The sequence below is a fragment of the Dipodomys ordii genome, unplaced genomic scaffold (assembly GCF_000151885.1).
Source record: "Dipodomys ordii isolate 6190 unplaced genomic scaffold, Dord_2.0 Scaffold156, whole genome shotgun sequence".
Lineage (NCBI taxonomy): Eukaryota > Metazoa > Chordata > Mammalia > Rodentia > Heteromyidae > Dipodomys > Dipodomys ordii.
The window spans coordinates 1,591,122-1,617,502 of NW_012267372.1; the positions used below are offsets into that span (position 1 = coordinate 1,591,122).

General features: G+C 56.9%; 2 protein-coding genes across 2 annotated transcripts in view; both read left to right on the forward strand.

Moving 5' to 3' along the window:
- The window catches only part of Kcnn4 (potassium channel, calcium activated intermediate/small conductance subfamily N alpha, member 4), a 10,443-nt gene extending 5,898 nt beyond the window's left edge, over positions 1 to 4,545 (forward strand). The window contains exons 4-9 of the mRNA XM_013032602.1: positions 663 to 821; positions 1,452 to 1,562; positions 1,888 to 2,006; positions 2,094 to 2,163; positions 3,691 to 3,858; positions 4,141 to 4,545. Coding sequence (XP_012888056.1) covers positions 663 to 821; positions 1,452 to 1,562; positions 1,888 to 2,006; positions 2,094 to 2,163; positions 3,691 to 3,855 — 624 coding nt within the window. The 3' untranslated portion in view covers positions 3,856 to 3,858; positions 4,141 to 4,545. The remainder of the gene's footprint in view (positions 1 to 662; positions 822 to 1,451; positions 1,563 to 1,887; positions 2,007 to 2,093; positions 2,164 to 3,690; positions 3,859 to 4,140) is intronic.
- An 8,720-nt stretch (positions 4,546 to 13,265) lies between these two features.
- On the forward strand, positions 13,266 to 26,153 carry Smg9 (SMG9 nonsense mediated mRNA decay factor). Its single transcript, XM_013032633.1, has 15 exons — positions 13,266 to 13,568; positions 15,219 to 15,224; positions 16,202 to 16,352; positions 17,234 to 17,308; positions 17,400 to 17,661; positions 17,755 to 17,852; positions 19,515 to 19,627; positions 20,270 to 20,381; positions 21,299 to 21,394; positions 21,654 to 21,739; positions 23,910 to 24,016; positions 24,515 to 24,622; positions 24,713 to 24,841; positions 24,993 to 25,137; positions 26,066 to 26,153. Exons 3-15 carry the CDS (start codon positions 16,203 to 16,205, stop codon positions 26,142 to 26,144), a joined length of 1,560 nt encoding a protein of 519 aa, XP_012888087.1. The 5' UTR covers positions 13,266 to 13,568; positions 15,219 to 15,224; position 16,202; the 3' UTR covers positions 26,145 to 26,153.
- Positions 26,154 to 26,381: the final 228 nt, after the last annotated feature.

The window sequence follows — 26,381 nt, forward strand, 5'->3', positions numbered from 1 at the left end:
TGGACTTAGATTCCTGGGAGGGGGAGAGAGAGAGAGACAGAGACAGACAGACAGACAGAGAGGGGGGAGAGAAGAGGGAGGGGGAAGGAGAGGGAGAGGGAGGGAGAGAGAAGGGATCTACCATAATTCTTTTTACATCTGTCTGTCTATCTTTTTTGGTGCCAGTCCTGGGCTTGAACTCAGGGCCTGGGCGCTGTCCCTGAGCTGCTTTTGCTCAAAGCCAGCACTCTACCACTTGAGCCACAGCGCCACTCCCAGCTTTCTTCTGAGAAGTGTATTGGCCTTGAGCGTCTGACGCTGTGCTCTGTGAGCCTCTGCCCAGGCTGGCCTCCAACTGTGATCCTCCACATCTCAGCCTCCTCATAGCTTAGATTACAGCAGGAGCCTCCCCACCTCATTCCCTCCCCCCCCAACCTAACTAGGAGCCTTCCTGGAAGTTCTGTCTGCTCCAGGGAGACCCCCCCCATAGGTGGTCCCCTCTTTGGCCTCCCTCTGCCCCGCCCCAGGGTCTGTCCCACCAAACTCAACCACAGAACCAGACAGGCTTTGGAATCGGACGTGGCTGGCTGGGCACCCCTCGGGGCCGCCCCCGCTCAGGCGGAGGAGGCAGCTGGGAGGGGAGAGGAGAAAGGAGCAGGGTGACACCCAGGGTGGGCTCCCAGAACTCACCCCTCCCTGCCCGTAGGCAGGCTGTGAACGCCACCGGCCACCTCACGGACACGCTGTGGCTCATCCCCATCACATTCCTGACCATCGGCTACGGTGATGTGGTGCCGGGCACCATGTGGGGCAAGATCGTCTGCCTCTGCACCGGCGTCATGGTGAGTCCCGCTCCTCAGAGAGACCCCATCCACAGGGCAAGGTCTGAGCTCACCAGAGCCTCACTTATTCCCTCCTCAGAACCCACATACTCCAAGCCTCCACATTCCTTTTTTCTTCTTCTTTTTGTCAGTCACGTGGCTTGAACTCTGGGCCTGGACGCTGTCCCTCAGCTCTTCAGCTCAAGGCTACTGCTCTACCACTTGAGCCACAGCGCCACTTCCGGCTTTTTTTTCTTTTTTCTTATGTGGTGCTGAGGAATCGAACCCAGGGCCTCAGGCATGCAAGGCAAGCGCTCTACCACTGAGCCACCTTCCCAGCCCCACATCCCTATTTTTCCCCCTTTTTTCTGACTTGCATGGAATTGAACCTAAGGCTCCCTCTTGCTGATCAAGTACGCTATCATCTGAGCCACGCCTCCAGCCACTTTTGGGGTTGATATTGAATCCTGTGTTAACTTTGAACCGTGATTCTCAGTTCTCAGCCTCCTGAGTGGCCGGGATTACGTGCATGAAGCAAATGATTTCTGCACTGCCTCTCTGACAGTCTCTGGTTCTGTCCACTGGGGGGAGCCGGTAGCCCCCCCAAGCCCCCCAGCCCCCCAATCCACCCTTCCTGCTCTGTTCCCACAGGGGGTGTGCTGCACCGCCCTGCTGGTGGCCGTGGTAGCCCGAAAGTTGGAGTTCAACAAGGCCGAGAAGCATGTGCACAACTTCATGATGGACATTCACTACACCAAAGAGGTGAGTGCCATCCAGCCTCCTCTCCGGGCCTCAGCCGGGTGGGGCAGCGCATGCCTGTAGCCCCTGCTATTGGAGAGTGGAGGGGGAGGAAGGAGGCTCCTGAACCAAAGCAGACCCGATCTGAAAAAATAGGCAGGGGAAATGCGTGGCTCAAGTGGTAGTGCCGGGGAGGCCCTGAGTTCGAATCCTAGCTTTGTCTAATGATCATTATAGTAGTAGTAATAACAGTAACAGAAGCCAGGATTCCCGTGCTCCGCCTGCCCCTGCCCTCCCCCCGCAGCCCCCTCCCCCAGCCCATTCCCACCCCCGTGCCCCCCTCCCCCAGATGAGGGAGTCGGCGGCCCGGCTGCTGCAGGAGGCGTGGATGTATTACAAACACACGCGCAGGAAGGACTCGCGCGCAGCCCGCAGGCACCAGCGCCGGCTGCTGGCCGCCATCCACACGTGAGGGCCCCGGGGTGTTGGGCGGCGCGGGGTGGGGGACGCGTGGGGGTGCATGGGGACGTGACCACAGCCCCCCCCCATCCCCAGGTTCCGCCAGGTACGGCTGAAACACCGCAAACTGCGGGAGCAAGTCAACTCCATGGTGGACATCTCCAAGGTACGGGGGCGCCCGCTGGCTGGCAGGGAACGCTAGGAATGCCCAATGAGCCTTCAGAGCTGGGGGAGGAGGGGAGCATTGTGCTGGGCATCATGATACACACCTGTAATCCCAGCCACATGGGAGGCTGAGATCTGAGGATCCTGGTTTGAGGCCAGGCCAGTCCTGGAGCTTGAACGCAGGGCCTGGCCACTGTCCCTGAGCTTCTTTTGCTCAAGGAAACTCTACCACTTGAGCCACAGCGCCACTCCTGGCTTTTTCCATGTATGTGGTACTGAGGAATCGAACCCAGGACTTCCTGCATGCTAGACAAACACTCTACCACTGAGCCACCTTCCCAGCCCCTAGACTCTGATTTCCAGTGAACTAGCAAAAAAGCTAGACGTGGAGCTGTGGCTCAAAGTGGTAGAGCAGCAGCCTTGAGTGGCAAAGCTCAGGAACAACATCCAGACCTCGAGTTCAAGCCCCAAGACTGGCACCAAACAAAACAAGTCCCCCAAAAAAACAAAAAACATGGTAGAAAGAACTCCAAACTTTAGTATCAAACTCCCCTGTTTTCTTGTTCGTTTCTATTTCCTGGAGTTCACTTTGATACATATTATTTTACGTGACCCACAGCAAGTTATCTTTATTGCTTACCTGCGGGCGGATCTAGAATGCCTTCAGACTTTTTTATGTGTTTATTTTTTTGGTCCAAGACCGCAGGCGCTCATTGGCTGGCGCTCTACCAGCTGAGCCACGCCCCCAGCCCCCAGCCCGAAGCAAATAAAACCCAACCGAAGGTACAAAGCAAACTCAAACCTCCATGGCAAAACCAATCCTGTTCAACCGAGCCAGGCTGGCACAAAGAACACAGGTTCCTTGGTTGCCAAAAACTCCATCTCTGCAGCAGCTGTGAAGGCCGTGACTAGGGCCTGTCTGGGCAGAGCTGGGTCTTGGCCAGTGACAGGGATGTCACACCCTTGGCCTGCCTGGTCCAACCTTTCCTTTCCCCAATGGGACTTTGCTTTCTCTCATTCGTGCATGACGATTCAAACAGCGACCTTGGGTCCCAATGCCAGGGTGACAGCCACAGGTCCCCACACTGATAGGAAAAACATCCGGCCAAGTGGCTGAGAATCAGGTGGCATGGTGGTATAGTAGCATATGCTTATAATCCCGGCACTTGGAAGGTTGAGGCAGAAGGGCTGCGCAGCAAAATCCCATCTCAAGAAAGGAATCTGAAGCCAGGTGGCTCACGCCTGTCATCCTAGCTACTCAGGAGGCTGAGACCTAAGGATTGAGGTTCAAAGCTAGACCTGGCAGGAAAGTCTGTGAGACTCTTATCTCCAATAAAGCACCAGAAAACCGGAAGTGGCGCTGTGGCTCAAGTGGTAGAGCGCTAGCCTTGAGCTGAAGAGCTGAGGGACAGCGCCCAGGCCCAGAGTTCAAGCCCCATGACCGACCAAAAACAAAGGAACAAGGAAGGTGACTGCTCCTGCCCCCCACAGCCCCCCTGACGCCCCCCCACCCCGTGTCTCTGCCCAGATGCACATGATCCTGTGCGACCTCCAGCTGGGGCTCAGCAGCTCACAGCAGGCTCTGGAGAAGCGGATGGACGTGCTGGCCGGGAAGCTCGACGCCCTGACCGAGCTGCTCTCCACTGCCCTGAGAACCCAGCAGCGCCCGGAACCCAGCCAGGAGGCCCTATAGCTGGTGAGGAGGAGGCTGCCAGAGGAAATGGGGTCTCCCTTCCCCAAGGCCTGGGCCCTAAAGACAGAGGCCACCTCTTCTGACAGCTGTCAGCTGAGCCAGGAGACAGGGGAGGATATATCACACCGGGGCTGCCAGGCTCCAGCCCTCAGCACTGTGTCCCTCTGGTCTGCTCCTCTCTCCACGCAGCCCAAGGCTGGGTGCTGATGTCCCCCTGTGCCTGGCGCAGCCTCCCCTCCCCCGTTCCTAGTGCCCCTGCTCACTCTGGTACTGCCTCCTCCCCAGGGACCCCCATCTCTGCGTGTCCAGGATCCGGGCTCCAGTTTCTGGGGGTGAAGAACCCCCTTCCAGTGCCTCCCGACCAGCCCCAGGGATGAGGTGCCCCTAGGTGCAAAGACCCTTGGGGGACCAGCTGCAAAGGAGGGGGGACCGGCCAAAGTGGGGGGGCAAGGCCACAGCTCACTACGACCCCCCCCAACACCCTCTTCTCAAACCTCACTGTGCTGCTACTGATGACCGTGCCTCCAGGTAGAAGTGGGGGCGCTGGGGGTCGGGGTGGACTCCCAGGAGTCCCCGTCACCCTGGATGGGCCAACTGGACGGAGCCTGGCCGGCGCCCCCTGGTGGTCATCCCGGAGGACGCCGCGCGTCCACAGCCGCTTTCTACTTTGTTAATAAACGTTCCACACGGCCCCGGGCGCGTGCGCTTTCTTCTCTTTTTCATACCAGTCCTGGGGCTTGAACTCGGGACCTGGGCATTGTCCCTGAGTTCTTTTGCTCAACTCTGGCGCTCTACCCCCTTGAGCCACAGCTCCGCTTCTGGCTTTTTTGTGGGTTCATTAGAGGTAAGGGTCCCATGGACTTTCCTGCCTAGCTGCCTTTGAACCACGATCCTCACATCTCAGCCTCCTGAGTAGCTAGGATGACAGGCGTGAGCCACCATCGGCGCCCGGATCAAGAGACCTTCTGCCCTTTCCCCCCATTGTAGTCCCCAGCAACCCCATTTCCAGGCCTTGAATTCAGACCCAGTGGGAACCAAAGCCTTGCTGTGTGACCTGGAGCTGGTGGCCGTACCTCTCTGAAATGGCAGCACAAAGCATCTGCTGGCCTTGGAGAGGAAAAGAATGGGGTCACAGATGCCAGGCTCTGCACTTCCTGCCTGCAGTCCCCCCCCCCACACACACACAGAGAAACTGAGGTTTGAAGAGCAGTAGGGCCTGACCCAAGCCCCCCTCCCCCATCCCTGCCCGGCCCAAGGTGAGTCACAGCCCAGTGGCCTTGGGCCTCGAACCCCCGGCCTGCCTTCCCACAGGGGCTGTGTTCCTGGAGGGGCTGAGTCACCTGCCCCTGCACAGCTATCTTAGGATTTGACTCAAAGGCCTCAGCCAACCTCAGCTCCAAGAGCTAAATCCAGCCTTGGCCAGCCTCTGCCACCACAGCCCTTCCTCTGGACAGTAGCCCAGGAAAGAATCACTCCCTGCCCACCCCATCCCCACCCCCGACAAAGGCCACAGCCCCAGCTTGAACTCCCAGAAAGTAGAGGTGGGGAGATCGGGGGCTGAAGTCAATTCAGACAGAGTTACTCGAGACCCTATCTCAAAAACAAGCACAAGTCAGACACTGGTGGCTCCCGCCTGTAATCTTAGCTACTCAGGAAGCTGAGATCTGAGAATTGTGGTTCTCGAAGCCAGCCTGCGCAGGAAAGTCTATGAGACTCATCTCTAATGAACCACCAGAAAACCGCAAGTGGTACTGTGGCTCCAAGTGGTAGAGTGCTAAAAAGAGCTCAGAGACAGTGCCCAGGGCCCCGAGTTCAAGCCCCACAGCTGGAAACGAATAAAATAAAATAAAAGTGGCAGGGTGTTTGGCTGGCCCGCGTATCTTCACCTATCCCCGCCACCAATCAAGTTTCTTGGGTCAGGAATGATTCTCCATCTTCATATAAATGATCTTACAAAAGGAGGGGGGAAAATGGGCACTGAGGATCCTATTTTACAGCTGAGGAAACTGAGTGGCGGGAATGGGAGTAAGGCCCCCACCCAAAGCCGTACCAAAGAGGTAGAAGAAAACTGAGCAAGTAGCTCATGCCTGTAATCCCAGCACTCAGAAAGCTGAGGTAGGAGCAAGGTAAAGTCAAGGTCAGCCTGGGCTACATAAGAGGACAAGGAAGTCCCTCCACCCAGCTAACTACCGCATTGTCATTTTTGGTCACTGTGGCTTCGTTTTGGTTGGATGGCTTGACAGAGTCTCCCTATGTAGCCTCGCCTGGCCTTGGATTCCGGTCCTCCTGTCTCAGCCTCCGGGGTGTTAGGATTTATAGAAGTGCTCAAGGCCAAAGGCCCGGCAGACATCAGGCGTCCGTGAATGTCACTACATGGACATGTTGACTATCTGGGGTGGCCCCACATTCCAGAACCTTCTCTGCTGGTTTCAGCTGGTCAGGATGAGTTAGAGGATGCACAGTGTTCTGGAATATTCTGGGCTTGCTGGAGGCCCGGTGCCAGGCACCGGCTGCAGATAGATGAGTCACGGCCGTCAGTTCCTTCTCCTATTTCTGGGTCTCCCTCACGCCCACGAGAGGCGTGGGAGGCCTGGGGGGCTCACACAGGGTGGGTGCGGCCCCCCAGGGCGGCAGGGAGGGGGCCTGGCCTCTGTTCTCTCCATGTTCCGAACAGGCGGGGGGGCCCCTTCCCACTCCAGACCCCTGTGCAGGGCCCAAGCCAGGGACCAGCAACTCGCTACAAGGCTTAGCTGGCTCTGTGGATTCGTGTGTGTGTGTGTGTGTGTGTGTGTGTGTGTGTGCATGTATTTATCTTTTTAGTTTGTTTGGCTTTGAATTTGAGATTTCCCTGCCTTCTGCCTCCTGAGTGCTGGGACTACAGGCATGAGCTACCATTCTCTCTCTCTCTCTCTCTCTCTCTCTCTCTCTCTCTCTCTCCTCTCCCCCTCTCCCTCTGTTGGTTGTGGGGCTTGAACTCTGGGCCTGGGCGCTGTCCCTCAGCTCTTCAGCTCAAGGTGAGCGCTCTACCACTTGAGCCACAGCACCACTTCCGGTTTTCTGGTGGTTTACTGGAGGTAAGAGTCCCACAGACTTTCCTGCCTGGGCTGGCTTTGAACAGTGATCCTCAGATCTCAGCCTCCTGACTAGCTAGGATGACAGGCGTGAGCCACCGGCACCTGGCTTTTTCCTTTTTTTTTTTTTTTAACTCAAGACTAGTGTTCTACAAATGAGCCATGGCTCCATTTTGGGCTTTTCTGCTGGTGCATTGTAGATGAGAGTCTCCCGGCCTTCCCTTCCCCGGGCTGACTTTGAATCATGATCCTCAGATCTCAGCCTCCTGCGTAGCTGGGATCATCCCGGGTTCTGAGGGTCCCCTCCCCTCCCCTCCCCGCCTTGCTTGTCTCCGGCTTGTGGTTCTGCAGTTGCACACCAGTGGGCACAGCCCAGCCCGGCTGATTAGCATAGGCCCCGCCCGCCCACCCACCCACGCAAGCACTTATTTTCTTGTGGCAGTAACACTCCCGCCGGTGTTTAGCAGCCTTCAGCCTCATGTTATTAACTGCAGCCGCAGAGATGAGAGCCCAGATAACTTTGGGGTGGCCTCTGACTCAGGCTTCCTGTCCCTCCCACGTGCTCCCTCCTTCTCCCCCTTTCCCCCCCTCTCCTCCTCCTTTCTCGGCCCCTCCCCACGGGTCTATCAGCTTTCCATCTTCCCAGGCCCATGGGGTCCCAGCAGGCCCAGCTGCGGGCTCTGCCCGCTCCTGCCAGGCAGGTTCGCGTTCACCACTTTGTGTGCAAGGCCTGCTTCCAAAGCATTAACGTCGGTCTGGGAAGGTGGCTCACTGGAAGAGTGCTTGCCTAGCATGCATCAAGCCCTGGGTTCAATTCCTCAGTACCACATACACAGAAAAAGCCAGTAGTGGCGCTGTGGCTCAAGTGGTAGAGTGCTAGCCTTAAGCAAAAAGAAGCTCAGGGAGAGTGCCCAGACCCTGGGTTCAAGTCCCAGGACTGGCAAAAAACAACAACAAAAAAAAAATGTTAACATCTTTTTTTGCCTTTTTGCAAGTGTGGTGTGCGATTGTGGGTTTGAACGCAGGGCCTTGCATTTACTAGGCAGGTGCTCTAGCCCTTGAGCCACATCCTTGGCCCTGTTTTTGCTTCACTTTTTAGAAGTGCACTCTTTTGATTTGCCCTGGCTGGCTGGCTGGGTAGCTGGGATTACAGGTGTGCACCACTGGGCCAAACTAAATACATTTTCTTTCTCTCTCTTGTGTGTGTGTGTGTGTGTGTGTGTGTACCAGTACTAGGGCTTTGTAGCCCAGGCTAGCCTGAACTTGGCCTCCTCCTGCCTCTACCTCCTGAGTGCTGGGATTATAGTAGGCACATGCTACCATGCCTGGCTATTTCCTTGTATGGGTTTTTTTTTTTTTAAGGAAAATAAATATATTACTTATCTCTGCTGTATAATGTGGTGTTTGAACTGGCCCTGGAAAGTTAGTACATGGATCTCAGCCGGCATCTTAAATTCTCTAGAAAAATAACTGGTGTGATGGAAACATTTAGGAGGCTGAGGTAGGAGGATGGGGAGTTAGAGGCCAGCCTGGCTACACAATCTGTGTGTGTGTGTGTGAGAGAGAGAGAGAGGGAGAATATATTTTGGAGGACAGGGTCTCTCTATGTTTTCCAGTCTGGCCTCAAACTTGTGAGCCCAGCCTCCTCAGTGACCGAGACTACAGGTGATCCCCCCCGGACCCAGGGCAGCCTGAAGGGCTGGAGCAGGACAGTGGGAGGACAGGGACAAGATTCTTTAGGGACAAACATGGAGACAGGTGGGGCGCCTGCGGCTCACGCCTGTAATCCTAGCTACTCAGGAGGCTGAGATCTGAGGATAGAGGTTCAAAGCCAGCCCAGGCAGGAAAGTCCGTGAGACTCTTATCTCCAATTAACCACCAGAAAACTGGAAGTGGCACTGTGGCTCAAGTGGTAGAGCGCTCGCCTTGAGCTGAAGAGCTGAGGGACAGCACCCAGGCCCAGAGTTCAAGCTGCATGACCACCACCACCACCAACAACAACAAAACACAAAAACTTATAGGCCCGGGAAAGAGGTGAAATTTCAACTATGAGCCACCAGGGCTGTGAGGACCGATGTGATCTCATGTTTACATTGTAAATATTTCCCTCCGGAACAATCAGAAGTTTATACTGTTTGCCCGCAGGGGTGAAAGTTATAAATTAATATGAATCAGGGCTGGAAGATTCAAGAATGTGTAACTTTTAAGTCAGGCAAGGGTGTGGTGGCTCATGCCTCTAATCCCAGCTATGCAGGAGGCTGAGATTGGAGGAGTGAAACCAGCTGAGGCAGGAAAGTCCAGAGACTCTTAGCTCCAACTGAACAGCAAAAAGCCAGAAGTAGAGCTGTGCCTCAACTGGTCGAGCACCAGCCTTGAGCACAAAAGCTAAGGGACAGTGCCCAGGCCCTGAGTTCAAACTCCAGGATCCGAGAGCATGTGTGCACGCGCACACACACACACGAAAACCAAGATAAAAGGTGTCATAGAAGGTGGCCAGAGAGGAGACATTTGAGCAGAAGCCTGAGAGATGGTGAAAAAGGGCACCCCTGACAGACCTGGGGTGGGTGCAGGCCTGCGCATGCGCCCGCACCCCACCCAGCGCCTGTGCCTGAGCCCACCCTGCGCATGCGCATACCTGTGCCGGTGCCAGCGCCTGCATCTGCGCCTGCGCCCCAGCCTGCACCTAGCCTGCATCTGCGCCTGCGCCCAGCCTGCACCTAGCCTGCGTCTGCGCCTGCGCCCAGCCTGCACCTGGGTCCTCCAGAGTTAACAAAACAACAAGCTGAGTTTCATTTTCTCCCACTGCCTGTTGCACTGCTTCTATCACCGGATTTGGGGTGGGGGTTCCCCACACCCTGAACAACAGTCGCCTCTGCAGCCCACACCATCTGCCAGGCCTCTCGTTCCTCTCTGTCTTCACCCTGGCTACCTGGAGAAAGCAGCAGGGCCCACAGATGGAGGGAACCTCTGCCCAGAACCTTCTCTGCATCCCCACTTCAGTTGCCAGCCCCCGGCCCGGGCAGGTCCAGCAGTGCTGACTGAGCCAGGGGAACGTTCTTCCCACCACACACCCTGCACCGCTACCTCCTGTCTATGTGCCTGTGGCTTGAGAACATCGAAATCTATTCTGACTAAAGACAGGTGCTGGTGGCTCACGCCTGTCATCCTTGCTGCTCAGGAGGCTGAGATCTGAGGATCACAGTTCGAGGCCAGACCAAGCAGGAAAGTCCATGAGAGACTTTGATCTCCAATGAACTAGCAAAAATGGAGTAGGGAGGGGAGCTTTGGCTCAAGTGGTAGAGTGAAAAAGGTCAGAAACAGTGTTCAGGCCCTGAGTTCAAGCCCAGGATGGCATTCACACATATACCAAAAAAAAAATTCTTGTAGCAATTTAATTAATTAACTTATTTTTCTGGTTTTGGGGCTTGCACTCAAGGCCTGGGGGCTATTCCTGAGCTCTTTTGCTCAAGCTACCACTCTACCACTGTGAGCCACAGCTCCACTTATAGTTTTTGAGTAATTAATTGGAGGTAAGAGTCTCACAGAGACTATTCTACCCAGGCTGGGTTTTTTTTGTTTGTCAGTCATGGGGCTTGAACTCTGGGCCTGGGTGCTGTCCCTCAGCCCTTCAGCTCAAGGCAAGTGCTCTACCACTTGAGCCACTTCCAGTTTTCTGGTGGTTCATTGGAGATAAGAGTCTCACAGAGACTTTTCTGCTGGGGCTGGCTTTGAACCATGATCCTTAGGTCTCAGCCTCTACAATGACAGGCATGAACCACCAGCACCCAGCCCTCCTAGCAACTGTAAAGATATGCTACAATTTATGAAAAGTAGTCATGATGTTGTACGCTGGGCCTCTTGAATGTACAGCTATACATTTGCATCAGCCGGCCAACACCTCTCCCATTCATTCATATGAATGAATGAGCAAAACAGAGAAGTTAAGAAAGAGATGAATGGACCATGTGGCAACCATTCATAAAATTCTCCTTGTACATGGCCCCTTGGTTGGGTAACTCTGCCTTAGAGCAGACACTCAGTGGCTAATTTCTGCAATGACTCTGCCCTGGGCACACCACCTGATGCGCAAGCATTCTGATGGCAACAGATGTTTATAGGAACAGCTGGAAATGTCTGTCCACCAGGAGATGGGCGAGCCCTCACCACCGCCTGGCATGCGGCTAATGTAAGCTGCTCTCTGAGTGTCTGACCTCCTGACTCACCACTAGGCAAGCTGCCTAGTACTGAGGGGAAGTGTGAACTCGCCCAGGAGTGACACAGGGTGGGGCTGGGCTGAGGGGGGCGGCGGGGGCCTATGCTTGCAGACATAGTTCTGCATCTGATAAATGAGGAATGGCGGGGAGGTTATCATGGTCAGGGAAAACAGCTTGCTTCACAATGGGCCCAAGGTTTATGACAGGTCTGTTCTTTTCATTATTTATTATTTTTTGTACCAGTCTTGGGGGCTTGAACTCAGGGTCTGTGTGCTGTTCTTGAGCCACAGATTCCCTTCTGGCTTTTTTTGGTGCTGAATTGAAGATGAGAGTCTCTTGAACTTTCCTGCCTGGGCTGGCTTTGAACCAAAATCCTCAGATCTCAGCCTCTTGAGCTAGGATTACAAATGTGAGCCACCAGCACCTGGCTTCCTTTTCTTTTCCTTTTTTTTTGGGGGGTGGGTGGGTCCTGGGGCTTGACTTCTGGAATCTTCCTGAGCTCTTTTGCTCAAGGCTACTGATTTACCACTTTGAGCCACAGCGCCACTTCCGGTTTTCTGGTGGTTCATTAAAGAGTTTCATGGGCTTTCCTGTGCTGGCTGGCTTTGAGCTGTGATCCTCAGATTTCAACCACCTGAGTAGCCCAGATTACAGGTGTGAGCCACTGATGCTTTCCTTTTGACTTCCTTTTCTTTTGAAGTCATTGGAATCCCCTTAGCTTCTGAGGGCTGTTCAGATGTGCAACTAGCAACAGATGAGGAGCCAAGGCAGAGGAATGCAAATCAGAAAAAAATGGAGAATGCTCTCACAATTCTAACTGAAATTCCTGAGGAAACGTGGAAGCCGTGCTTTGGAAATGAAAAAAGTTGGGGACCACAGGTGAGCCCTTAATTTTACTGTTTACTCCTTGAGTTCCTTAACCATCAGTATGTATACGTATTTACTTGTTCACATACAATTTTCTTTTGGGCAGTCCTGGGGCTTGAACTCAGGGCCTGAGCACTGTCCCTGAGCTTCTTTTGCTCAAGGCTAGCACTCTACCACTTGAGCCACAGCGCCACTTCTAGCTTTTTCTGTGTATGTGGTGCTGAGGAATCAAACCCAGGGCTTCCTGCATGCTAGGTAGGCACTCTACCATGAAACCACCTTCCCAGTCTCAAGTACATTTTTTTAAAAAAGGCACAAGAATGGCTGGGGATGTATCTCAGTGCTGGAGTGCTTGCTTGTCAGCATGCAAACCATGCCCTCGGTTCCATCCCCCCGTACTGTAAAAACAGAAAAAGAAGGCTGGGAAGGTGGCTCAGTGGTAGAGCGCTTGCCTTGCATGCATGAGGCCCTGGGTTCGATTCCTCAGCACCACATAAGGAGAAAAAGTGGCGCTGTGTCTCAAGTGGTAGAGCGTTAGCTTTGAGCTGAAGGAGAGAGAGAGAGACACAGACAGACAGACATAGGTGAGATTTCCAGTGAAAACCAGGGAATTTCCCATTACCTACAAGGCTTAGCATCGCGCTAGGTCGCCGCCCCCCACCCCCTCCGTGGCTGCGCGCGCGCGCCCTCTTCAGGCCGCACCTGGCACGGCTGTGCCTCGGAGCTGTTTTGAATTTTCCCGCCTTTGACTGGCCGCCTCCTCCCCGAGACTCAAAGAGATTTATTACGTGGGGTTGCCCCAGCACGCGTGTCTTCATCAGTTAGGGATCTGGCTAACCCACCTCGGCTGCCCAATCATGCATCTCAGGGGGAAGAGGGGAGGCCTTGCGTCCCAGGGAGAAGAGGGGGGACATGCATCCCAGGAGGAGGGGGTCCTCAGGCCACGCTTGGACCTCCGATTGGAGGGTCCCTCCCTGTCGATCAACACTTTGAAGTCCCTTCCCGAAGTGATTTGACCCCGGGCTGATTGCCAGCACTGGCTGGGACCCCTTCCAGGACACAGGTCAGGTTAAACCATTCCTGAATCTTCAGTCATCACTCCGTACAGGACAGGGAAATTTCTCCGTGCTCACTCCAGCCTGCCGACGTCATCTCCAGGGCCCCGCCCCGCCGCCGCGCAGGCGCATTGCGCACAGCGGCGCGCTCCCGCCTCTGCTCCGAGAGGCGCAAGCGCCCCGAAGACAGCCCTCCTCGGCGCCTGCTCCCGCGGGGCCCGAGGGACGGTTCTCGCGCGCCTAGGCCGCAGCGCATGCGCAGGAGCCAGGACTTGATTTCTACTCGGCCGAAAGCGGAATCTCTTCCTTAGGTGTCGCTTCCGGGACGCCAAGGTCGGTTCCGTAGTGGTGGAGATCCGCTCTTTCGGTCTCTTTCGCACTCTTGATCGGCCCCGACGCCGTTTATTTGGCCGGCGGGCCCTGGTGGGAGCGCCCCGCCCCCTCTCCAGTCCTCTCGCGGGAGAGCGCGCGTCGTATCCCAGCAAACCAATCAGCGCCGGCATTAGGTAAGAAGCCCCGGGGAGAGGCGCGCGCGCGCGAGGGGGCGTGGTCGAGGGCGGGGCGGGGCTATTGGCACGTCCCCCCCCAAACCACGCCCCGACTGTTTAGCGGTGGGCGGGAGGCGGGTGGCGGGGTGACCGCCGGAGCTGAGCTTTGGGCAGGGTTTCTGTAAGGTTCTGTAAAGTCGGTTTGGCGGGAGCTTGGATTGGGAAAGATATAAACAATGTGCAAATCCATCCTGGGAGATGCTCACAGATTTGTAGAGATTGCAGCTCAAGCCCTCCGCAAGTCTCCGCCGGTGGCTCACGCCTGTCATCCCAGCTACTCAGGAGGCTGAGATCTGAGGATCGCGGTTCAAAGCCAGCCCAGGCTGGATACTCCGTGAGATTCTTATCTCCAATAAACCACTCGAAAACCAGAAGTGGCGCTGTGGCTCAAGCGGTAGAGTACTCGCCTTGAGCAAAAGAAGCTTAGGAACAGCACCCAGGCCTTGAGTTCAAGCCCCACACCTGGAAAAATAATTTCCTGCACAGGCAGTGTGTCCACGGAAATTAGAATGGTGAATTCCCAAGGGTAGGAACACCCCCCCCACCTTCACCCAGAAGCCTCTGTGTTTGGAGTCCTGAGAAAAATTGGCGGTAGGGCTGGGAAGGTGGCTCAGTGGAAGAGCGCCTGCCTTGCATGCCTGAGGCCCTAGGTTCGATTCCTCAGCACCACATAAGCAAAAAGAAAAAGCCGGAAGTGTCACTGTGGCTCAAGTGGTAGGGTGCTAGCCTTGAGCTAAAGAGCTGAGGGACAGCGCCCAGGCCCAGAGTTCAGGCCCCATGACCGGACCCCCCAAAAAAAATTGAATAGGTAAATTAGATTTAAATAGACACTTAAATAGACTGGCTTTGTAAATTTCATGGAGGTCATCCCACAAAGGAGCTGGGAAACAGCCCTGAGGGGTCCCCAGATTGCCTTGTCAGTGGGCTGTGACATTCATGTGACATGCTTACCTTCAGGGCTGTTAAGTAGACCAAGATCTTTTTTGTTGTTGTTGTTGGTTGTGGGGCTTGAACTCTGGGCTTGGGCACTGACTCTCAGCTCTTCAGCTCAAGGCAAGCACTCAACCACTTGAGCCACAGCACCACTTCCGATTTTCAAGTGGTTTATGGGAGATAAGAGTCTCACAAACTTTCCTGCCCAGGCTGGCTTTGATCCTCAGATCCTCAGATCTCAGCCTCCTGAGTAGCTAGGATTACAGGTGGTGAGCCACCGGTGCCCAGGTATAGACCGAGATCTTGAGAGTGATCACAGAAACTTGTGGCAAGGAACATTCATGGCCAGGGAAGGGGATCCTCTTGGGTGTGTAAATGGACACTTACGCAGTCAAGAGAAGGTGAACAGACACTTAATTGCAGGGAAAGGAGTCCCTACCTCCAACCAGACGCAAACAGCCATTTAAGTGTGGAATGAGTCATCGTCCACAAGCACTGGCCAATGCTCCCGCCTTGGGCTCCTCTGTCTGTGTCTGAAGGCCATCTCCAACCCAGTGTGTGGGTGGGGGAGAGGTCACAGGTCATGAGATGGGAATTCCCGTCTGGAGCCCAGTCCTTACTGTAGGCTCTGCAGGCCATGCTGTCTCGACTTTTTGCCTCTGCCTTTGGAGGGAGGGGGGCGTGGCCAGGTGCCCTTCCCCCAGACCTTGTAATCGTAATCTGGGTAAACAGAGGAAAGAGCAGATGTGGCCCATAGACCTGAGCTAACTGGAGGTTGGCTGCCACTAGGTTGTCACTGAGTAAATTAGCGTCCAAGGACCCTTCTAGAAGGAAGCACAGACACCTGGGAGCTCCCCCCAGGGACCTCTGAACATTATTAAGCAGCCACGGATCACCAAATACCTTATGTACGGGTGATGAGACTTTTATTTTTGTGCCAGTACTTGGATATAACCTCAGGGCCTAGGTACTGTCTCTGAGCTTTCTCCACTCAAGGCTGGTGCTCTGCCACTTGAGCCACAAGCTCCATTTCTAGATTTTTGTCGCTTCATTGGAGATAACAGTCTCATGGACTTTCCTGGCCAGGTTGGCTTTGAACCACGATCGTCTAGATCTCAGCCTCCAGAGTAGCTAGGATGACAGGTGTGAGCCACTTGAGCCCAGCTGGGTGGGGAGATATTTAAAGCGAAAGAGGGAGTGCGAGGAGGGCGGAGCATGGGGAATAGATTGTGACCAGAGCCAGGCACCAGTGGCTCACACCTATCATCCTAGCTACTCAGGAGGCTGAGATCTGAGGATCATGGTTCAAAGCCAGCCTCGGCACGAAAGTCCCTGAGACCCTAATCTCCAATGAACCACCAAAAGCTAGAAGTGGAACTGTGGCTCAAGTGGTAGAACACCAACCTTGATCACAAAAGGACAGCACCCAGGATCTGAGTTCAAGTCCCAGGACCAGCACACAGAAAAAAAAAAAAACAAAAACAACCAAACCAGCTTCTGAATGTGGGATGGTACGTTTCCTAGCCCCGCCCACACATGTGACGGGGATAGCCAATCAGAACAGCCGCTGTCGCCTTGACTGGAAGAGCCTGGGTCCAGCTGAGCTGAGCGGAGCCAGAGGCCCCCCTCCCTGACCCCGCTTCTGCTCTCTAAGGGAGCATGTCGGAGTCGGGGCACAGTCAGCCAGGGCTCTACGGAATGGAGCGGCGGCGGCGGTGGAAGGAGCCAGGCTCCATCGGCCCCCAGAATCTCTCCGGGCCTGGCGGCCGGGAGAGAGACTACCTTGCACCTTGGGAGAGAGAGAGGCGGGTAAGCGGGCCCCTTTCCTGTCCCCATTGTGTCCCACACAATGTGGTTAGCCGGGGTGCACCTGGGAGCTGTTCTTGGAAGTTCATTGGCCCGAAGAGTCTCAGGGACTTTCCCGCCTGGCCTGGCTTTGAACCGAGCCCCTCAGATCTCAGCCTCCCGAGATCTCCTGGAAGGCGTGAGCTAGGGTTACAGGATTCGGTGTTGAGCCTAGAACCGGCTCTCTGTCATCTGAGCCATGCCCACCCCAAGGAGTGCTGTGTAGCTTGGCTTGGCCTCCAACTCATCAGTCTGGGATTACAGGTATGCACGACCATGCCCAGCTGTGCCTCCAGTTCTTCTCTAGAACTTTGCCCTACATCAGAGATGCTGGGCAAGGCAGATGCGCCTTAACATCCGGGCCCCTTTTTGAGGGGTGAAAATACAAACACGAGGAATGGGTCACAGGGGCTGGCCGCTCACTGGTGCCTCCTTTTGAGGCCGTAGCACAAATGCTACCATTTCTCATCTTCCTACCCCCCCCATTACCTTTAACCCCTCTGCAAACTGCCCAGCACCAGCCCAGGACCCCCTTTCTCCCCCTCGTCCCAGAGCCGTGACACTTCCAATGCAGTAGAGTGCTAGCATTGAGCAAAAGGGGGCCCAGGGACCCGGCCCTGAGTTCAGGTGTCCCGGGTGGGGAAACCCCGTGTGTCCCCCCTTCCCCCCTTTCCCATAGGTCACTTCCCAGCTCTGGCACATTGGCTGTGTGACCCTGCAGAGCGCCAGAGCCTCTCTGTGTCCATGTCCAGTGGGAGAGCCGCAATGACCGATGGGAAGCTGGGTGGTTAGCCCGGCATGCAGTGGGGGGGGGGGCGCAGAGTGACTGTCCTCCCTCCACACAGGACGCCAGTGAGGACTCGAGCGCGGCCCTCATGCAGAAGACGCCCATCATCCTGTCCAAGCCCCCAGCCGAGCGGGTGAGCGGACCCCTGAGGACAGGGGGTGCAGGAGGAGGGGGCGGGGTGCAGGGGGATCCCCTCATTACTGCCCCCCTTCTCTCCCCCACAGTCCAAGCAGCCGCCCCCACCTGCGGTCCCCGCCTTGCCCCCTGCCCCCGCCCCCCTGGAGAAGCCCATCGTGCTCATGAAGGCCCGGGATGAGGGGAAGGGGCCCCCCACCACGGGCGCCCCCACCCCCGAGGGCGCTGCCCCGCCCCCCGCCGCCGCCCCAGCGCCACCCAAGGGAGAGAAGGAGGGGCAGAGACCCACGCAGCCCGTGTACCAGATCCAGAACCGCGGCATGGGCACGGCCGCCCCCACCGCCATGGACCGTGAGTGGGGGGCCACGCGGGGCCGGGCTGGAAGCCCCCCACCCCACCCCACGCAGATCCTCACCACAACCCTGTCTCACACTCTCCCCACAGCTGTCGTGGGCCAGGCCAAACTGCTGCCCCCTGAGCGCATGAAGCACAGCATCAAGCTGGTGGATGACCAGATGAACTGGTGTGACAGTGCCATCGAGGTACTGGCTCCCCTGTTCCCCCAACATCCTGTCCCCCACCCTGCCTGCTGCTCTGCTTCAAGGAGAGCCCCCTCCCCCCCCATGAGTAAGCTGAGCTGTGCTGCTTGTTGAAACACTTCCATGCTGTTGCGAGTTCTCACAGCCGGGCATAGTGGTACATGCCTGTAATCCCGGTGTGTGGGAGGGAGATCCAGGAGAACCCCAAGTTCCAGGCCAGCCTGGGCTACATAGCAAGGCCCTATCCAAAATTAAAACAACAAAAAAAAGTGGCGAGGGGGGAGTAAGGGGGTAGGGGGCGGCTGGGATGGTGGCTCAGTGGTAGAGTGCTTGTCTAGCATGCATGAAGCCCTGGGTTCAATTCCTCAGTATCACATACACAGAAAAAGTCATAAGTGGCTCTGTGGCTCAAGTGGTAGAGCACTAGCCTTGAGCAAAAGAAGCTCAGGGACAGTGCCAGGCCCTTGAGTTCAAGCCCCAGGATTGGCAAAAAAGAGAAAGAGAGAGGGAGAGAGAAAGCAAAGAAGGTGCTCTCCCTCCCATTCCAGATGCTCTGTGGACCCCCCCCCAAACCATCCCTTGGCAGGGGCTCCCCGCTTTCCCCTGTCCTTCCTGGAGCAGCCCACCTGCCTCCCCATCCTGCTTTTTCTTCCTGGAAGTGTGGCCTGACCTAACCAGGACAGCATGCCACCCCTCAAATTGCCTACCCCGCTGGCTCTGTGTTCATATCACTAAGGGCTTAAAAAATCTGGAACTGGACACTGGTGGCTCCCACCTGTCATCCTAGCTACTCAGGAGGCTGAGATCTGAGGATCACAGTTCAGAGCCAGCCAGGGCAGGAAAGTCCATGAGACTCTTATCTCTGTGGCTCTGTGGCTCCGAGTGGTAGAGCGCTAGCCTTGAGCAAAATAGCTTAGGGACAGTGCCCAGGCCTTTTAAGTTCAAGCCCCATGACCACCAACAACAAAAATCCGAATGAGACAGTTGCACTCCCGACTTTAGGCTGGCCTCAAGCTTGTTCGGCAGGTGCACAACCACCTGCCATGCTTGGTCATGCCTCTGATTATTATTATCATCATCATCATTATTAAAGTTCTGTTGATACTAATGAGTGGAGCCAATAGCCTGGAGGTGTGTCTCGTCCGCCCCCTGGTGGTGGCTGGCAGCAGTGCAGGTGACTCAGAGGCCAAAAGCCTCTTCAGAGCCCCAGGTGGGGCTTAGATGTGCTCAGCACTCTCCTTGGCTGGCTCTGTCCCTGTGCCCGGACACCTGGAGTAGGGAGGGCCTGCCAGGCGGCTGCCCTGGGACCCTTCCTTTCCCAGGCCTGTCTTCTTGGAGTCTGCCCACTTCCCTATGCCCGCTCATTGATTCCCACAATCATCATGGTCCCCTCCGCCGACCTCCCCCTCCTTGTCCCCTTTGTCCCCCTCCTCTGTCCCTCCTCCTCCCCTCTTGTTCCACAGATTCTGGAGCACAGCATCCTCTTTCCTGCCTTGGGCCAGAATATTCCCTCTTTACAAATGAGGGCTTGAGTCCGTGGACATTTGTCTTTACTATCTAATAAAGCAGGTGGACAAGGCATACACTCCTCTGCTGCCCCCCCCATCACCCTGACCCTAGCCCCTGGCTGTGAGGGTCATGGTCCCCTCGTCTCCCCACCCACAGTACCTGCTGGATCACACCGACATGCTAGTGGTCGGGGTCCTGGGTCTCCAGGGGACAGGCAAGTCCATGGTGATGTCCCTGTTGTCAGGCAACACGCCAGAGGAAGATCAGAGGTGAGGGGGTACAGGGTGTGGGGGGAGGCCAAGGGGAGGCAGGACCCCGGGGCGGGGGGGGGGATGGGGGGAGCAGCTCAGGAGGCTATTGCCAAAGGCTTCTGGGAAGTTGCCACCCTTCCCTGGCTCTGATGGGTACTGGAGGAGGATGGGGGAGCGGGGAGGGGGAGATGCAGAAAATAGGAGCACTAGTGTGCATGCCTGTAATCCAGGACGCTGAGATCTGAGGATTATGTTTTGAGGTCAGCCAGAGCAGGAAAGTCTGGGAGACTCTTTTATCTCCAACTAACCACAAAATAAATAAATAAACTACAAAAGCCAGAAGTGGGGTTGTGGGACAAGTAGTAGAGTGCCAGCCTTGAGGGAAAAAGGTCAAGGACAGCGTCCAGGCCCCAAGGTCAAGCCCCAGGACCAGGATACACACAAATTCTATTTGCCTCCCGCTCTTAAGCACCTCCCTGGCCGGGCTCTGATGGCTGAGTGGCAGGAATGAAGTGTGGGGTGTAAAGTAGCTCCCAGGCACAGGTCCCATAGGGAGGCCACATGGGCAGGCCAGGACCCCACTCCTCTCTCCTCTCCAGCCTTCAGGCAGCAGAGGTCAGGAACCACTCTCAGGTCCCCCCTGCCCCCCTCCCTCCACAGGGCCTACGTGTTCCGGGCCCAGAGCGCTGAGATGAAGGAACGAGGGGGCAACCAGACCAGCGGCATCGACTTCTTCATCACACAGGAGCGGATCGTGTTCCTGGACACACAGGTGCCAGCCTCTCCCCCCGCCGCATGCACCATGCAGCCCGTCCATGAGCAACCTAAGTCAGAGCCTTGAGGGGTCCTCCAACCATGCGGGGCGCCCTGGGCAGGGCAGGACTCTCTGTGCCCCATGACCTTTTGAAATCCTCACAAGCTTCCTGCTAATACAATTGGTGATGTGTGTGTGTGTGTGTGTGTGTGTGTGTGTGTGTGTGTCCTGGGGCTTGAACTCTGGGCATTCTCGCTCAGCTCTTCAGCCCAAGGCGAGCACTCTACCACTTGAGCCACAGCACCACTTCCAGTTTCTGAGTGGTTCTTTGGAGATAAGAGTCTCATGGACTTTCCTGCCTAGGCTGGCTTTGAACCATGATCCTCAGTTCTCAGCCTCCTGAGTACCTAGAATGATAGGCGTGAGCCACCAACCCCCAGCAGCCAACTATTTTTTACCTAAATAATTATCATAGCAAAGCTTTGAAAGCTTATGAAACAAGAGACATCACAAAGCATCTTTAAGGGCTGTGGAACCCTCCAGTGAAGGATAATTTATTTATTAAGCCTGATCTGGGGCTTGAACTCAGAGCCTGGGCACTATCCCTGTGCTCAAGGCTAGCGCTCTACCACTTGAGCCACAGCACCACTCCCAGCTTTTTCTGTGTATGTGGTGCTGAGGAATGGAACCCAGGGCTTCGGGTATGCTAGGCAAGCACTCTACCACTGAGCCACCTTCCCAGCCCAAGGGTAAATGTATTGAGACCCCAAGAAGAACAATGAAGAGCAGAAGGGCTTTGAGAGGCTTCCTTGTGTCCGGTACCATTTCTGGCCTGGTCTGGCCACAGAGGACCTGGACTTGTCTTCAGCACGGGGCCCTTGCTGACCTGGGCCATTCCCTTCACTGAGTGACCTTCAGCCCCTTGCTCCCTCCAGCCCATCCTGAGCCCCTCCATCCTGGACCACCTCATCAACAACGACCGCAAGCTGCCCCCCGAGTACAACCTTCCCCACACCTATGTTGAGATGCAGGTGAGGGGGTGCCGGGCTGTGGTGGGGAGCTGGGCGCCAGGGTACCCCAAGGGCTGGAGGGAGGCCCAGGTGGGAGTGCCACATCACGCCTCGAGTCCTCTGCCCCACCGGTCCCCAGAGGGCCATGAGAGCCCAGCACGCAGCGCCCACAGAGGGCTGAGGCCTGGTCCTGCTGCTGCTCCTGGCTGAGTCCTGCCATCAGTCCCCAGTCTGGGCAGGGCCATCCCCCAACTCTACCCTCCCTCCTGCCACGCCGCAGTCCCTGCAGATCGCTGCCTTCCTCTTCACTGTCTGCCATGTGGTGATTGTGGTCCAGGACTGGTTCACAGACCTCAGTCTGTACAGGTGAGGGGAGGGGGGGTAGGAAGGGGAGGGGGGGAGTCTCCAGGACCCTCTGGGCAGGTAGGAAATGAAATGAGGCCCGAGCCCAGGAAAAGGAGGAGGAAGGGGAGTGGGGGATGGAGGGAAAAGGAGGGAGGGAGGAAGGAAGGGAGGGAGGGAAGGAGGGAGGGAGGGAGGACAAGCTGAGGTTAGGAAGTAGATACCGCATAAGTCAGCTGGCCCTAGGTTTGAATCCTAGCCCTGGCTAGGATCCTGGCTGGCTGGGGCATGGTTGGCTGCAGGTTCTTCGTCATCAGAACTGGTGTGTGGGACGTGGGGACAATGCACAGGTTGCTCAGCAGAGAGCAGCCGGCAGTGTGGCTTCCTGTGTGTGTGGTGACAGTGGAAGCGGTGGCAGCGAGGGAGGGGCTGGGGGTTTAGGTGACCTGACCATGGCCTACCGCCACGCACACACCAGGATCCCGGATCGTCCACGTGGCAACGGGGTCTGAGTGTGCACGCGGGGTGCTGCCAAGAGGGGTAAAGAAAACAGGTGGGGGATGAGCTGGGGAGGCGCCGGGAAGAGCCTTGATTTTGAGCCAGGCGGCTCCTGGACCCGGAGGGTGTCATGCTGGAGTGTGTGTGTGTGTGTGTGTGTGTGTGTGTGTGTGAGCGCATGTGCATATGTGCGCATGCGCGCGCAGGTCCGCCCGCATCCCGGCTGGCTCTGCTTGTCTCCTTCTCCATCCCGGGGAAGTGACCAGAAACGGCATAAACCGATCCCGCATCCGGAGACGCGAGCGTGGGTACTTAGAGCTGCTTTGTTCATGACGGCCAAGCCTGGAAGCCCCATAAATGTCTTTGACTGGGTGGTTGGGCAGGGGACCTGGTATCTGAGACAGTGGGGCACCACGCAGTGCCGAGGGGAACAAAGCCCCCAGCTCTGAAACACCAAGCCAAGTGTGCAGGCCGCGCCCGCCATTCCACCTGAGTGACACCGAGCCAGGGCTGCGGAGGCAGGGCGGGGCGAGGGGCGTGGCCGGGGCTGGAAGGGTGGGACACCGCGAGGGGCGGGGCCTGGCTAGGGGTGGGGCCAGAGCTGGGGAGGGCGGGGCATGGTGAAGGTGCAGTTATAAGCTGGGTCAGGCTAAAGCTGGGGAGAATGGGCGGGGCATGGTGAGGGGCGAGTCCCGCGTTAGGGTGAGGTGAGGCACAGCGAGGAGGCGGGGCCAGAGTTGGGCTGAAGGGGGTGTGGTCAGGGCTAAGTGAGGGGCGGGCCATGAACAATCTTGTGGGCGGGGCATGGCAGGGGGCGTGGTCAGGACTGGAGAGAAGGTGGTACGGCGAGGGGTTGTGGTCAGGGGAGGAAAGAGGGAAGTTTATGCTGGGGTGCTGTGACCTCCCAGTCACACCTTCGGCAAGAACCATCCGGTCCCGTGTCCCCAGCCAGAACCACAGAGCCCTGATGGCAGCTGTGGGTGTGGGGAAACATTGTTGCAGGTAACTGTTACAACAACTGTTGTAAGCCAGGCACCCCGTGGGGATGCTGCTTGCAGGGCTGGGGGCTGTGCACGGAGGGCAAAGGGGTGCACGGAAACAACCTGCTGGGAACCTGCAACCGTTTGAAAACTTTAAACTTGTTTTTCTTTTGAGACCTAGGCTAGCCTCGAACTCAGGCATCCTTCCCACCTTTACCCTCCCAAGTAAATGGGACCACAAGAGGCCATGCCACCACGCCCACTCATTTTCTTTTAGAAGAAAAAAACGGGTGGGGGTGGAGGGGCTGGTAAACGCTCTTAGAACTTTTACACTTTCACCCAGAGTGAGGCAGGCACTGCTGGCACAAGCCTACAATCCTAGCTCAAGAGACTGAGGATCCCAGTTCAAAGCCAGCCCCAGGCAGGAAAGTCCATGAGACTTATCTCCAATGAACCACCAGAAAACTGGAAGTGGCGCTGTGGTTCAAGTGGTAGAGCACTCCCCTTGAGCAGAAGAGCTCAGGAACAGCGCCCAGGCCCAGAGTTCAGGCCCCACAACCAACAACAACAAAAAATGTTTCACACAGTTCTCATTGGTCCAGCATTGCTCTGGGGTTGCTGTGCCTGACCTCTCAGCATTGTGTGAGGTGCTTATCTGGGCTGGGAGGTGGCAGGGGCCACAGTGCCCCAGTATCACCCACTCCTCTGCACCCCAGATTCCTGCAAACGGCGGAGATGGTGAAGCCCTCTACCCCGTCGCCCAGCCATGAGTCCAGCAGCTCTGCGGGCTCCGAGGAAGGCACCGAGTACTACCCACACCTAGGTAGGAGCTGGTTCGAGACCAGAAGGGGCAGGAGGGAGGGAGGGAGGAACGAGGGGGGGCGGTCAGGGAGTGGGAGCCTGGAAGGAGCATTTTGGAGCGTTGGGGGGGCAGGGAAGCAGCCCAGCTCAAGCCACTGAGTCTGGGTGCGGGTCCCTGCACAGAAGGGGACATGACCATGTCTGCCTGTTGCTGGTCCTGCCTGTAGTATAGGCTGCTGACAGGGAAGTGGGTGTTGGGGTGACCTAGTGGGTTTCTCCTCCTGGCCCCACCTTCTCCACTATTCTTGGGCCAAGTGCTTTTTCCTGACCTCCCCTTGGCAGGACCTCCCCTCCCCCCCTTGCTCCTCTCCCCTCCCACCGCCCCCATCCCCCAGTCTGCAGCACCCCGGGGACTCCTGCAGAAACCAGGCCTTGTCCCTGGTTCATCCCCCCTACCCTAATGGTAAAGGAGAGGCCAGCCTCATACCTGTGGCCTCCCCCCCCTCTCCCCCCCCCCCAGTCTTTCTGCAGAACAAGGCTCGTCGGGAGGACTTCTGCCCCCGGAAGCTGCGCCAGATGCACCTGATGATCGACCAGCTCATGGCCCACTCCCACCTGCGGTACAAGGGTGAGCCCCACATCCCCCCCCCATGCCCTGTCCCCCCATCCCCCCACCCCTCAGCCCCAGCACCGGCAAGCTGACCACATCCTCCCGCAGGGACCCTGTCCATGCTCCAATGCAACGTCTTCCCGGGACTGCCGCCCGACTTCCTGGACTCCGAGGTCAACCTGTTCCTTGTGCCTTTCATGGACAGCGAGGCAGAGAGCGAGAACCCGCCCAGAGCAGGTGCCCTCACTCCCTCTGGGGCAGCTGGGCCATGGTGGGAGGGGTGGGCCTGTCCCCAAGGCGTTTGGGGGCCCTTTCTTAGGGGCGTGTTTCAGAGTTCCAAAGAGCTGGCCTAGGGCTGAACTCAGAGGTGCACACCCCAATTTTCCAGGGCCTGGTTCCAGCCCACTTTTCTCCCTGCTGCCTGGGTACCGGGGCCACCCCAGTTTCCAGTCCTTGGTGAGCAAGCTCCGGAGTCAGGTGATGTCCATGGCTCGGCCACAGCTGTCCCACACCATCCTCACCGAGAAGAACTGGTAAGAGGGCTGGGAAGGTGGCTCAGTGGTAGAGTGCTTGCCTAGCATGCATGAAACCCTGGGTTCAATTCCTCAGCAGCACATACATAGAAAAAGCCAGAAGTGGTGCTGTGGCTCAAGTGGTAGAGCGCTCGCCTTGAGCTAAAGAGCTCAGTGGTAGTGCCCAGGTCCAGAGCTCAGGTCCCATGACTGACAAAAAAAAAAAAAAAAGTAAGAGTCTGCATAGGGAGGACTTTGTGTAACTGACCTTACGTTTCTGGAACTTTCTGGAACAGTGGAGCTGGCTGTTGTCCCACAGGCCCCTATCCTGCAGACAACCGGCTGCCCCCAGGCACTTCCAGTCCTGAGGAGCCAGCACTCTAGGTCATCAGATGTTTCTAGGGGAAAGTTAGGCTCCAAGAAAATGTCACAGCGAAGTCACCCACCTTCACACCGTTAGGTGCCACTTAGCTGGGAGCAGGCCCAGGACGCCTGGTGAAGTGTGAAGGTCGGTTTCTCATTCTGGATGGCAGAGCTGCACGGAAGCTGCAGTCAGCGGTGTCCCTCATAATCCTCCCCCTGCCCCCTCCCCTGCGCCCACCCCAGCCCCCTGTGCCACTGGGCATCCGTGTCTGGGGCCCAGAGCAAGTGGGGTCCTGGACGCCTCCGAGGAGGAGGAAGATTGGGAACCAGGGGCTGAGCTGGGGCGGGGTGCGGGAGGCACACTGGGTGTTTGTGGGGGACACGGCCTCCAGGTGTGGCTTGGGGGTCCACGTGTACACCTGGCACCTTCAGATGAGCATCTGTGTGTCCCTGTGTCAGGGGCTTCCAGGCAACCGAGTCATGCTGGATTGGACATGGGCCTCAGTTTCCCACTCTGGGGCCTGTGCTGGGCATGCGTGGGTCCTGGGTGGTCCAGTTCATCCTGATCACCCCTGACTCCTTGCAGGTTCCACTACGCCGCCCGCATTTGGGACGGGGTGAAGAAGTCCTCCGCCCTGGCAGAGTACAGCCGCCTGCTGGCCTGAGACCCAGGGAGGACGCGGTGTGGGGACGCACGGGGGGGTCCCCGGTGGATGGCCAGGGAGCAGTGCACGCGGACAGAGCAGCGGCTAGGCGGCCGGACGCCCCTGCCCAGAGAAGATCAGAGGGCCAGGGGGGAGGGTCGGCTGCTCAGGGGGTGACTGGAGACATCGCACCCCAGCCTGAATGGAGCAGCCCACCCTGAGCCCCATGGGGCCAGCAGGGAGTGGCCCCGGGCCTGA

What these genes read in the sequence shown, in the direction of transcription:
- Smg9 (XM_013032633.1), top strand. Translation starts at nt 16,203, where the DNA reads ATGTCGGAGTCGGGGCACAGTCAGCCAGGGCTCTACGGAATGGAGCGG. An exon ending in CGCCCCCACCGCCATGGACC is followed by an intron (nt 17,662 to 17,754) that starts GTGAGTGGGGGG and finishes CTCTCCCCACAG; the next exon opens with CTGTCGTGGGCCAGGCCAAA. An exon ending in ACGCCAGAGGAAGATCAGAG is followed by an intron (nt 19,628 to 20,269) that starts GTGAGGGGGTAC and finishes CTCCCTCCACAG; the next exon opens with GGCCTACGTGTTCCGGGCCC.